At 48.1% G+C, this 14,141-nt stretch overlaps 1 protein-coding gene across 1 annotated transcript in view; it reads left to right on the top strand.

Annotated features, from left to right (window-relative positions):
* IL2RG (interleukin 2 receptor subunit gamma) overlaps positions 1–14,141 on the top strand; it is a 308,376-nt gene that overhangs the window by 117,608 nt on the left and 176,627 nt on the right. Inside the window, exon 3 of the mRNA XM_085608415.1 lies at positions 9,756–9,943. Within this exon, the coding sequence (XP_085464541.1) occupies positions 9,756–9,943 (188 nt within the window). The remainder of the gene's footprint in view (positions 1–9,755; positions 9,944–14,141) is intronic.

Genomic DNA, 14,141 nt, shown 5'->3' with positions numbered 1-14,141 from the left:
GGTATGCCTGATTGGGCATGTGTCACCACACGGTCCATGGCAGCAAGTAGAGGTGCTCAAGGGGTCCCGGAGCCTGAGAGGGAGGCCCAGGGACTGGCCTTAGAGAGAAGAGGCAGGGGGCGCGGGAAACCAGCCCCTGAAGTTCCCACGGTCCAGGAGGAGGAGACCTTGAGGGGGATGCCCTGGAGCCTACAGGGGAACAGATAGCTGAACTGGGAGACCTGCCTTAGCTGACCCATTGGCAGCAAGAAGGAGGCCCCTCCAGGGAGGAATTCTGCAAGGCGCAGAAAGAATGCCCTTCTCTCGTGGGTATGCGGCAGCAGGCTGCAGACCTGGCCGCTGGTGATCAGTCTGGGTCACATTTCATTTACTGGGAGAATGACCTCCTGTATTCAGAGCCTAAGGTTGCTGAGCCTGGGTCAGCCCGTGTGCTGGTGGTACCCCAGAGCTTCAGAGCCTTCCTACTGGGGCTGGCTCATGATGTGCCATTGGCAGGACATTTGGGGCAGGACAAGACCTTTGAAAGGCTTGTCACCCACTTTTATTGGCCTCAAATGCGCAGGAGTTCAGACACTCACTGCAGGACCTGTCAGACTTGCCAGGCAAGTGGAAAGAGTGGGAGGAAGCAGAAGGCTCCTCTCCAACCATTCCCTGTGGTCAGTACCCCCTTTGAGCGAGTGGGGATTGACATTGTGGGGCCACTGGACCCCAGGAGAGCCATGGGCAACAGGTTTATCCTGGTGGACCATGCCACCTGGTACCCGGAAGCCATTCATCTGAGGACAGTGACGGCCCCCGTGGTGGGACGTGCACTGATGGGAATTTTCTCCAGAGTGGGATTCCCTCTAGAGGTGGTGTCTGACCGAGGTACCAACTTCATATCCAAGTATATGAAGTCCCTTTGGCAAGAGTGTGGTGTAACCTACAAGTTTACCACACCTTACCACCCCCAAGAAAATGGGTTGGTTGAGAGATTCAACCGAACCCTTAAGGGCATGATAATGGGTCTTGAGGAACCTATGAGGCGTAAGTGGGATGTCCTCTTACCATGCCTACTCTTTGCTTACCGTGAGGTGCCACAGAAGTCTCTAGGGTTCAGCCCCTTTGAGCTTCTGTATGGCCACCCAGTGAGAGGACCTCTAAGTCTGGTCAAAGAAGGCTAGGAGCAATCTCCAAGGCAACCACAGGATGTATTTAGATACATGCTGGCCTTTAGGAACCAGACTAGGCGTTTCAGAGAACTCGCAGAGCCGAATCTGGAAGCCAGCCAGGAGGAGATGAAGCGGTGGTACGACCAGAATGCCACTCTGGTTGAGCTTCAGCCTGGACAAAAGGTGTGGGTCTTGGCCCCAGTGGAGCCTTGTGCGCTCCAGGATAAGTGGACCGGTCCCTTTGAGGTTGTGGAGCGCAAGAGTCCAGTTACTTATTTGGTGGACTTGCGGTCTCCCAGGAACCCCTTGAGGGTCCTGCATGTCAACCGCCTGAAGCCCCACTTGGAGAGGTCCCAAGTGGGCATGCTCTTGGCAACAGATGCTGGGATGAAGGAGGAGACCGAGCCTCTTCCTGACCTCCTGTCAGCCAAGGAGCAAGATGGGTCAGTGAATGGTGCCATCCACCCTGACCCCTGAGCAACAGAATGACTGTCCCCAGTTGCTGGGACAGTTTTCTGATCTGTTTCCCTGATTCCCGTTGTCACTGATTGGTGCGTCCATGAAGTAGACACTGGGGATAGTACACCTGTGAGGCACAGGGCCTACAGGGTGACTGACAGGGTGAGAGCGTGCATCAAGGAGGAGGTCTCCAAGATATTTGCACTGGGGGTAATTGAGTCCTCAAGCAATCCTTGGGCCAGCCCAGTGGTCTTGGTCCCAAAGGCTGCAGCGCCGGGGGCCACACCCAAACTCCGGTTCTGTGTGGACTACAGAGGACTCAATGCGGTCACCAGGACTGACGCACACCCCATCCCAGAGCTGATGAGCTCATAGATCGGCTAGGGGCTGCCAAGTACCTCAGCACGTTTGATTTAACGTCTGGGTACTGGCAGATCGCCTTGACCGATGGGGCCAAAGAGAGGTCCGCATTTTCCACCCCAGATGGGCACTACCAGTTCCGGGTTATGCCCTTTGGGATGAAGAATGCCCCTGCCACCTTCTAGAGGTTGGTCAACCAGGTGTTGGCTGGACTGGATTCGTTCAGTGCTGCCTACCTGGATGACATTGCAGTGTTCAGTTTCACTTGGGAAGAACACCTGCGCCACCTCTGGGAAGTGTTGATGGCGCTGCGGAGGGCAGGCCTCACGATCAAGGCGAGTAAGTGCCAGATCGGGCAGGGTTCCGTGGTGTACTTGGGGCACCAAGTTGGGAGTGGCCAGGTGGCACCCCTACATCCGAAAATTTAAACCATCCTGAATTGGGAGTCGCCCAAAACCCAAACCCGAGGTGAGAGCCTTCCTAGGTCTCACCGAGTACTACAGGAGGTTTGTCAAGGGGTATGGCAACATGGTTGCCCCCTTGACAGCGCTGACTTCCAAGAAGCAGCCCAAGAAAGTGATTTGGACTGACACCTGTCAGAAAGCTTTTGAGGCCCTGAAAGCTGCTATGTGCACGGCGCCCTTGCTCCTGGCTCCCAACTTCTCCAAAGAGTTTATCGTTCAGACAGACGCTTCAGAGCATGGTGTGGAGGCTGTTCTTTCACAGATTAATGAGGAGGGCCTTCCTTAGCAGGAGGTTACTTCCACGGGAACAGAGATGGAGTGCTATTGAGCGTGAGGCATTTGCTGTGGTCTGGGCACTGAAGAAGCTAAGACCATACCTGTTTGGGTCTCACTTCCGGGTTCAGGCAGACCACAGGCCCCTCAGATGGCGGATGCATATGAGAGGTGAGAATCCTAAGCTGTTGAGGTGATCCATTTCCCTACAGGGGATGGATTTCACGATGGAACATCGCCCTGGTTCAGATCACGCCAATGCTGACGGTCTGTCTAGATTTTTCCGCATTAGTGATGAGAACTCCCTGGGGTAGGGTAGTTCTCCCCACATTTCAGCTGGAGGGGACACGTGTTAGACCTGGCACCTTGGCGTGGGTCTCCCTTCCACTTTTTGTCGTTGTGCCTCATGTTTTTGCTGGTGTTAGCTGCTCAGAGCACTGTGCCACTGCCAACCCGTTCCACAATTGCTCCCTGTTGTAAATTGCTGTATTGATTGGATTCCATGATTGGCTTATTTGGTTTACTGTCAGCCCCTAGTACAGTGCACCAGGAGTGCCCAGGGCTTGTAAATCCAAATGATGCTGGTGGGCTTGCAGCACTGGTTGTGCCACCCACAGAAGCAGCCTTGTAAAATATGTCTAAGGTCTGCCATTGCAGAGCCTGCATGCGGTCTGGTACTGTCATGCTGACTGGGCAAGTGCACCCACTTGCCAGTCCCTAAACCTTCCCTTAACTTCATGTTAGTCACCCCTATGGTAGGCCCAAGGGCAGGGTGCATTGTAAGCATAAGGTAGGACAAGCCCTGATGTGTGTGGCATGTCCTAATAGTGAATTACAGCCATTTTCGTTTTTCACTATTGCAAGGCTACCTGTTCCCATCTTTTAGTAAGGTTTATTTTAATATTCTGTGTTTGCAAATACCGCTTTTAGAAAGTTGGTCTTTGCTGCCTAACCATTTCAGCCCGCCTCTGCTAGGATGTGTATCTGCTGTCTGGTTTCTGTGAGTGACAGGGCTGGGGAATTCCAAGAGATAGGCTGGGCAGCCAGGAGGTGAATAGAGAGATCACATCCAGATGGGTGGGAGGAGTAGACCTGGACTCTGAATAGGGCTGTGCCTTTCCACCACAATGCTGGCTCCACCCCCTGGGGTGCGTCTGATGTCTCTGCCCTGCACACTGAAAAGAAAAGCCAGAATCCCGTAAACAAAGTACTCCAGAACTAGGCTGAACTGGGCAAAGACCCCCTGGCCTGAAAGGATAAAAGAATTGCAGTATAAGTATTGGGAGCCTGAGCCCAAGAAATTAGATCCTGCTTTTGACAAGAAGAAACTTCTGCCCGACGAGAAGGAACTGGGAAAGCTGTAGGGAGGAATACTGTCCCTGACCTGGGGGACTGGCCTGCAGTAGTTGCCTTGCTGCTGAAGGAGAGGAGAAAGACTACAAAGACTTTATTTTCCAACTTGTGCTTAAAGATCTCCAAGGGCTTGTGAGTGAGCTTGCCCCCTGAACGAAGTCCCAGGACCAGTGGACTTCACCCGCCTTGAGAGGAGATGCTGAAAAATGCCATTCTCCCCGTAGCGCTGAAGCAGAGAGAAGTGTGCGCCTCATCAAGGTCGTCGCGTACACTGGGAAGCCCGCGCCAAGCTGTCCGGCCCGAACAACGTGACTTTGTGCCCCCCACAAGCCGTAGCTCGCAACGTGAGGGAAGGACTTCGCACCGCGCTTTCCCCCCTCTGAACCGCACTACTCAACGCGCACCCTGCCACTGATGTGGGGAGGCTGCTGCGCGTAGAGCGGCTGGGTACGTCTCGTACCACTGCAGCGTACAGTCCGCTTCGCACCACGCTCAGAGGATTACCCGAGCATCAACTCTCAAGGTACGGCTAAAGCACCGTCCCCTCAAGCAACGCGACTCTGGGCCTCCAGGAGTCGTAGTTCGCACCGTGAAAGAAGGACATCGCTGCGACATTTTTTAAGATACGCTTTACACAAGAATTCTTTTATTGCTCATAGTATTGTGGATACGTCTGTCGTTATATGGTCTTGTGCTAAGCCTGATATAAAATATACTTATTTTTGATAATCCTAGTGTGGAGTCCTTTGTGGTGGGTCACCTGATTACTGTATGAGTTCACAAATGCTTAACCCATAACGCCTCTGAAATAAGTCTTGTCTGCTTGCGCCAAGCTACCTAGAGGGTGAGCAGGGGTTATTTTAAGAGGGTAATCCCCTTATCCTGACTAGAGGAGAGGGTCCCTGCTTGTCACAAGTGCCTACCTATGCCAACCAGAGACCCCCAATTCTAACAGTAATCTTTCATTATACTCCACACATCCTCCACACTATGGACCGGGTTCCAGGACCACTGAGCCACCTGATTTGCCACCATTTGTTTTTCCTCATCACCCACAGCAGAATGCACTAATACTTTCTCCATGCGATCTCTCGCTGCTGCCCAATTCGCTTCATGTATCCCAAGCGCAGGTGTTTCGACATTCAACAGTGTTTGGGGTGTCACACTCACAGGGGAAAGAACAGATGCAGAGACAGGTACCATCATGTAGGGAGTTAGGGTTGTAGGGGTGAAAGGGGGAGTGACAGTTGATACAGAACTAATGGACAGGACGGGAGGGCTAACGGTTCCCCTGCCCTGTAACTAGCGTGAGTAGAGGAGAAGCAAGTGGGGCCAGGGCTGAGGCAGTAGCGCTAGAAACAGAAACACTAGAGAGGGCGGCACCAGAGGCCGAAGACTGGGATGTCAGAACCATTTGATATATCCGTTCAGGGGCATAGGGTGGTGGGAGGTGAGAATTCAATAGCTCTTCAACAAAATCATTACCTTCCTCTCTAGCAATATAAAATTTATCAGTCTGTAGTCGAAACTTTCTATCTGTGCACTCTATGCCTTTCTCTATCTTTTCCCTTTCATAGGCTACTGCTTTCTGCGTAATAGTTTGCGTCTGTCTCTTTCTGGCCTCTTTCTCTGCTCTCATACACCGCTGTTTTGCTTCTGTTTGTCACACTCTTAAAGAATCAAACATCGACTGCCTGCTCCTTTTAGCGAACTATTTGTCCTGCAGGAATTTCAATTTTTGTTCATCAAACGAGCCAGTAAGTGGCCATTGTAACTCAGGATTGTCCCTCGTATATTCATTCCACAATGTGCTAAACATAATAGGGCCAATACCATGCTTGACGTATACGTCAAAATTTGGGGTACTCTCCAGAGATGCAGGCTGGATCTCTTCCAATCGAGCATCAGTAGAACAACATTGACATACAAAACATCCTAACTTACTTAAACAAGGCATCTTAATATAAGACACATGCACTGTCCCTAACAGACAAATATAGCAACAGTAATAAAGGAAAAGATAAAATAATAAAGATTATTCAAGAACCAAACCAAACGGTACAGAGACAACTCCCTACAGTCCTGGGACTGTAAAAAGTTCAAGAAGACAGGCTCCAGCCCCAGACATTTTCGAACATTAGCCAAATTACCAGTCGGTCTGGCAGATTATTCGCGTACAGTCCCGTACCTTTTCAAGCGCGGGTCAAATTACCAGTTGGTCCGGTAGACTGCTCGCAAACACTCTGCGTCTTTTCAAGGGTCCGCAAACCCACCAAGTTCAAGACAAAACAGTCCGGAGACCATACCAAGACACAGCCCGTTGACGCGTGTCGTTCAAGCCAGGAATTTCGAAAACTGCAGACAAGACAGTCCGGAGATTGCATCAAGACACAGCTCATAGGCTTGTGCCATCCAAGAATGGTGCCATTTATTTCCAAGAATCAAATCACTCACCTGGTGCACACAGGTCGAGTCAAACTATTCTCCACTGCCGACTCTTCGGACCAAATGGTCAACTCCAAGGTTTCGCCTTATTAGGAACCAAGCCGGTGACCACTAGACGAGGAGGCGCCCAATCAGCCATGCAGGGCAGCTGCGAGAATCAGGCTCGATCATGTGGGATGCCCGAACCGCCCGACCGACCAAATGTTCCCTCCGACCCTACAACCCGATTATGGGCGAGTCGGATCACCTTGCTGGGTCCCTGTTCGGGTGCCAACTGAAGGAAGGGGCCCTCTAGGGCCACTCGGGTTTCTTACAACCACCTGCTATGCCTTCGCAAGAATGAAGAGTCGGTCACACAGTAGAGAATACAAACTTACATTTTATTAGCAATACTCTGCAGAGGAGTCCAATCTGACCTGCACCCTAAGATGTCTGCCAAGGGACTGGCCCCCCAACAGTCTACAGTGAGTAATCATTCCTCCCGAGAAGCCTCCAGCCACGCCCACAATGGAAAAGTATGGGCCTGGGCCGAACATGAACAAATATGCACAGTAGGATGAGCTACCACCTGCCAGATGGGTACATGTTATCTACGACTCAAGGCCACGGTGCTGAGTCTCAGCATCTCCTAACGTGGGATAGGTATGCAAGGGCAGAATTACCCTTTCATTAGTGAGTCGGGTTGCAGCCTTGGACAGAAGAGAAAATAGTAACAAAGTACAGTGTTCTGCTGAGGCAAGCAATACTAAATAATGAGGCCTAGTACGAGCACAGCCTAAGCAGCCTAATAAGGATTGCGAAATACAAAATTGAGTCACACTTGCTAACTGAAGCCTGCATATTATGGGGATAACTCAGTGGGTTGCATAACGTGAATACAAATGGCATATATTTAGCAACACATTGCTAACCTAATATAGCATGAAACGAGTGCTTTGCGGGATTGTAATTTTCAAACCTAACAAGACTCCCACTGAGTCATCATTATTAGAATCCAGGGACCTCCACTGAATCATTACTGGAGTCCGGGGACCCCCCATGAGTGATTACTGGAAGCCGGGGACCCCCCACTGAGTCATTACTGAAAGCCGGTGTTGTGTAGTTCCTAAAAATCTAAATAGAATATGCGCGTTTAGACAACATAAAGCAAGGGATTTGGTGTCCAGAATGATTCCAGGCACCCCCAAAGGATGTTAGTCTGTAGACCAGCTAGCTCACAGTACCACCATGAGCCCCTCTTACCAAGGAGTGAATAGTTTCTGGCAACTATTGAACATGACAACCTTGACCCCTCAGGGATCGTGGAAACAGCACAGTACTTTTCGCTCAGTCACTTGTGCTTACTTTGTCTCAGAGAGATATATAGAATATACAGTGGGGACGTTTTCAATAAGCATTTATTGAACTAGCATCATTCTAGTATAAAATACGTGTGCTGAAACAGCCATAAGAAAGAAACAGATATATACGGTTATAAGCCCCAACAGAGTAAATAGATGGTAGAATTCTACCATAGTGCTAAAACAATGAATATATGCAGGCATATAGATACATGACAGTAATAATACGTACTCTTACGATGTAAACCCTAACTAGATGTACCTAAGTGTACCTAGCATGTATGTATGGGGATAGCCAAGAATCCCCTTAGGATAGAGCCAACCCCATTACCTGATGTGGGAGAGCGAAGGACCCCGTCTTGGTCTCGAGATGGACACCCCGCAAGGGATGTCAGACCACGGCGTGCTGGAGTTGCTGCGTGCCGGGACTTCAGCGTCTCGCGTCACTGTGTCAGCATGGAAGTCCTTTTTCTCCTCTGGCTTAGCCAGCAAAGATGTGGTGCTTATATAGCTAATAGGTACCCTCAGGGTTTCTACCTAGATGTGTCATGGTACGGTGGGCATGTCGGACAAGGATGACGATAGTGGTGACCCTTATATAGAGTTATTAAGCAGACAATGGTAATCCTGATGTGATTCTGAGTATCCTCATGCATAATAAATGAGGCTAGTTTTTGGAGAACACCACAGAACATTTATGCAGCACCTAACTAGGTAAAAGGTCAGAACCAAACCCGTTATGTAGAACAATGGTAGGACAAATGTAGGTAAATGGTTGTGCAACTACCTAGGCCTATATTGGGGTACATTGGGGTTCATAACACCGGGATCCCCCACTGACTCACTACTGGAAGCAGAGGAACCCCCTGAGTCATTACTGGAACCCAGGGACATCCCCTGAGTCATTACTGGAAGTCCGGGACCACCCCCAACTGAGTCATTACTGGAATCCGGGGACCCCCCCACTGAGTCATTATTGGAAGCTGGGGGCCACCCAATGAGTCATTACTGGAAGCCACAGACCTCGGCCTCAGCATTGTCCATGATTTAATCCACAAAACAATAGACAAAATATGCAGAAGAAGGCCTTCATCAAACAGATACACAAACAATGGCATATTTAATTTAATTTGCAAACACATATAAATAATAAAAAAAATATTTCACTAGAAAGGTGTCAGCTTTTTTAAATTCAATTGAGGCCACACATCGTCCATATCATATTCTATTTAATGCACCCGCACTGCTCCCATGAATTAATCTGAGGATACTCGTTACAGTTTTAGTCTCCAATTTCAAATTCCTTTCCATTTACAGTACATTTTAATTTTTTTCAATTGTGCATTCTGCTTCTTTATTTCTATACACTTTATTAAACTGAAAACATTGTTTAATTTTCTAAGTAGTTGCGGACCCTCAGGAGGCTTCGCAGACCCCCAAGGAACCCCAGACCACAGGTTGGGAACCACTGGTGTAGAGAATCGCTGTCCACATTGAAGAGAGTTGGTGGCACAACTGAGCCTTCTCAGAAAGAGCTAGTCATGAAATTACTCACATCCAGAGACCACATGCGCACACCACCTGCGCACTCGCAGTGCATTGGTCCTTTATATAGAGTGCGGCCCGCTACTTCGACCAGCCACCGAGACTGCTGGACGTCATATCCTACAGCGAGGTCAGCCACACTAGGCATTTCTCACCAGCCACACACAGCATCACCGCCACCTCATGGCCTCTGAAGCCGTGGTTCACGGTAGTTCCAGAGCAGTGTCCATACTATACAGCGTTCCATGTAGGAATGTCTTTCTGGACCCTTCTTGTCTCAGTCTGCCTCCCAGATTGGAAGCTTTGTGTGTTATCATGTGACACAACCATGTCAATCCCTTACATTTGGGTCTGTCCTCCACCAGGTACAGTGATAATGAGAATTCCGTTCTGGAATGCCGGCGCTACCTGCAGGAAGGTGGAATCAACACTGGATGCTGGTTCGGAGCCGCGGAGCTCAAATACTTCCTGGGTTTCAACATCCGGGTGAACGGGAGCCGTGGTGGAGAGGAGGTTGTTATTCCCACCAAGCAAATGAGGCTTCAGAACCTAGGTAAGGATACACAGCATACACCGGTGGAAAGAGACAACCCGCTCATATAGAAGCCCAACCCTAAAGGCGGCATGGGTGTGGATGGTGAAGAGATGTTATGTCTTCTGATAAAGGGCAGTTTGAGGTCTACTGGTCCATCTGACCCCATGACCTGCTTCTCACCTTAAAGTAGTTTCCTCCTGTTTGTCTTGCTTGCTTTTCCTTCCTACCTGACTGACCTCTGACGCCTTCTGGTGTGGGCTGGACAGAGACCAAGGCTTTTCTTCATATTCGTGAAATGATCCCTAATAAATGCTACACAATCACGTTTGTTGAAAAATGAAATGATGGCTAACCATGCTTGTACTTGATGAATTCAGAATGTAAAGGATGGCTCACTGAGAAAGGGATATTCAGAACCTGTGGAAGGTGCCCTATCAGACAATCCACCAACATCACCCACTCTTGTCAACAAAATCCACAGCGTGCACTCCAGCGCTGCACACTCCATAACCTTCCAACCACCCCACGCAGAAAACCTCACAACACATTGATTGTGCCAATCCTCTACAGGCCTGAGAATCAATACTTCCAAATGAACAAATCCTCCTGGCCCTCCCTGCCCTGTCAGCTACAGCACACTACAAGGTTCAATTCGACTTTAATAATCTTTATTGTAAATATGGGACTCTTGGGGGGGTTTATTGGTCAAGCAAGTCAACACCCAACAGCATACTGCTGTATTTCAAGTTTGATGCATGTCCTTTATGTGACTTGAGCAGGGCCGTTTCTACCATTAGGCAAGACTAGGCAGCCGCCTAGGGCGGCAAAAGGGGGATTTTTTAAATTTTATTTGAACCTACGAAAGTAAAGCTAGGCGGCCGCCTAGTCTTGCCTAATGGAAGAAACGGCCCTGATAGGGGAACAACAAGGTGGGTATTTGTGCAAAAGAAAACGTAAGCCACACACGCTAACCAGCTGCTTCCGTAGCTTAGCAATGGCAAACTGAGTTGCCCCACATCAGAGTAAAGGGCGTAGCTCTATGGAGACAAACGCGCAAGGTGGTATGTATACTCCGAGGCCATCTTGGACTAGCTTTGCATAGTCTGATGTGAGACTTTCAAATTGGGTACGCGTAGGGGTGAGGGGGTTCCACTGTTATGCCTTATTAACCCTCACTAGCTGCCTAAGCGTTATTATAAATGCTTCCGCAAATTAAATAGTAGCTCAGTGCACCGTTTTCTGCACTTTATTTTGAAATTAATTCTATTTAATTTTTCTTCCAGACGAATAATACTTACTATTGTATTTCTCGAACATTATACCTCACGTTAGTGCTAGCATACGTGGAAAAAACATGGTAATTGGCGGAACACCCGTTTTAAAATACAGCAACAAATTGCTCATTTCAAGATGGCGACCACGCATATAAACTACTCGGGTGACTCTACGAGCCCCAGAATATTTCCGCTGATTTCAGACTAAGAGGCGGTAAACAAGTTTTCTGGGTTCAGGGAAAGAATGGGGTTTGCAGGGCTGGAGCAAGTCAGAGGACTGTAGTGAAAGTGAACTCAGTTTACCATCTCCCAGTCAGAATACTGTGCCTGTTCTTCCTGCCCTCATACCTGAATGTGTACTATGGAGTCAGACATCTCGGATAGCACAGAGCTCTCCCTCATTGTCAGGCATATAATATCACTAGGTATGTAACGGTTGCTCGTCCTGCAACAATTCACTGCGGAGTTTAATGAAAACCTGATTTGTCTTTCCGCCCCACACCTCCCTTTGTTCAGCCCCTAGACTGCCTCTAGTTGAACTGGTAAACATTTTTATTGTTCTCTTTAGGAATTCTGGGTTGAAATATTGGCAGCTCAGTGAACTTTGCCCCTGTTGTCATAATGATAGGGTGTTCGTGACTAACAAAAATGAATGTGTCATCATGATGTAACGCAACTTGTACTTGTGTAAAACGCTCTGATACCCGATACTTTCGGGTCAAGATTGTGCTATATAAAACCCCTTAAAAAGAAAAAAAGAACTGACCACTAGCCTAGTGTCATTCCAGATATCGTCATCCAATAGTGACTGTTCAGGCCAACGTCAATGTCCACGCTGGGATTTTTGAGCCAGTGCTTACCCTGTTAAAAGTACGACTACAAATCCCAGAGTGCAATGCACAGGTGGCCGCAAACCCAGGATTGGTTGAAGGTGTTCCACAACATGGAAGCACTTGTCAACTATGGTGAAGTGTGCATTCTGCCTTGCACCGGCTCAAATTCTGGTCAGGATTACTCTCATAGCGGTAACATGCACGAGCTTGTGAATATCTTCTATTCACAGCGCCAAGAAGCAGTTCATTCTGTGTTGTACACCAGACTTTATTAACGTCTTGCCATGGTCTCTGATTAGCGCAGATTTGAACATCATGACTTATACTCTCCCTGACGTGGAAATCTTTTAATTGTTGTGATCAGCCTCTATTAAATGGATACAATGGTAGATGATAACTATTTCAGGTGCCTCAGTGGGGAAAAAAACAAGCGTTGGCAAAACCATTAGGTCTGGCCTTGGAAGATGGTGCAGGTTACTATTTTTGTTGTTTATGGTTTTGAAAAAGGAGGTGCACTTGACGCCTCGGTGGTATTTAAACACAAGGCTCTATTGGGCATCCGTGGACATAGTTCTGTGAGTGTATGGCTACCGTAACGGTCTGGCCTGGGCCTTTCGTTTAGGTCGTTTGCAGGAATGACTGTTGTGATCGTGTTTCCTGATAGTAAATGGGAGTAACATAGAAGTGTTCGGCAGTAGAGGGTGTGTCTCTTTAGCCTGGATGACAGGGGGAGAGAGTGATGGTAGTAAAAGGGAGGGGGCGGCATTTTTCAATTCTGGCCTAGGGCGGCAAAACACCTAGAAACGGCCCTGGACTTGAGTCCCACCAAAAGAGAACACACAGAAGCCAGCTCCAGCTCAGACCAAGAGAGCACAACAAAATGTAACTTCTTCCCTTTCCCCCTCTCCACTAGCACTTTCTTTCTGGTCAACTACATCAAGTCCTGCTTCAATGAGGATGTAAAAAGAAACAGCAGGTCAACAGGTATGGGTAAGCCTCCTCTGTGATCAAACATCCCCTCCCAGCTGCCATCTTTTGAACTGAGGTGCAAGACCCCATGCCCTTTAACATCAATGGGTGCAAAGTCTTACTTCCTATCCCACCTGACAGCCCATGATTCTCCCCAAAGTAGTCTTCCATACAATGTCACTGGTGATTCATATTGCCTTCATTCTCAGGGACTTTTACTGGCTACCCCTCCCAGGAATTACCCAGCTGAAATCACTCGCCATCATCTACAAAGCTAGCCAAATCAACAAACTGAACTACTGGACAAAAAAACTCCCAAAGACCAATATGATGGAGCTTTTCAAGATATAGAAGAGAAAACAAGAAAACAGGCTTTCCGCTACAATTCACACAAGCCATAGAACAACTCATTCCTCCATTCGATACGGCCCCCCCACTTGAGACCTTCATGAAGAACTTAAGATTCTCTTCCTTCAAAGTGAAATATTCAGAAACTGCAATATAATAAATGGATATTAATGTTATAGAGCTAACAAGCAAACAATTCCCTACTTACGCCAATACTCTAATGTCAAACACATCTCAAAAGAAAGACTATCAAAGTGCCTACAAGATGAGGATCTTTTTCATTCCTCTTCTGGAAAAAAGAATGCAAACAAAAGAGTTCATAATGGCCAACTGATAACTCCTGAAAATAGTGTCCCCTTGCAAAGCTTGATGCCTTAATCACAATTATTGTGCTTGAATACTTGCCTGTATCCAGTTCAATCTTGTGTCAAACTTCCAAAGATAACAAGCATTTACAATGCAATGGTCTCGGCAATATTATAGGTAGAGCTATCGGTATTGCTTATTATTTTTTTTATCATTTTTGTATCCCTAAATAAATGGCATTAGCTTTTTTTTTGCATATGTGATATCTATTGCATTAGCAGAGAGAGAGTGAGGTAGTGAGATAGAGAGAGAGTGAGGTATTGAACTAGAGAGTGAGGTTGTGAGAGAGAGTGAGGTAGATAGAGAGTGAGGTAGTGAGACAGAGAGTGAGGTAGATAGAGAGTGAGGTAGTGAGGTAGATAGAGAGTGAGGTAGTGAAAGAGTGATGTAGTGAGGGAGAGGGATGTTGTGAGGTAGTGATATATA

The sequence above is a fragment of the Triturus cristatus genome, chromosome 5_2 (genome assembly GCF_964204655.1).
Source record: "Triturus cristatus chromosome 5_2, aTriCri1.1, whole genome shotgun sequence".
Classification (NCBI taxonomy): Eukaryota; Metazoa; Chordata; class Amphibia; order Caudata; family Salamandridae; genus Triturus; species Triturus cristatus.
The sequence above is the reverse complement of the archived record's forward strand: the minus strand, read 5'-3'. Positions and strand labels throughout refer to the sequence as shown.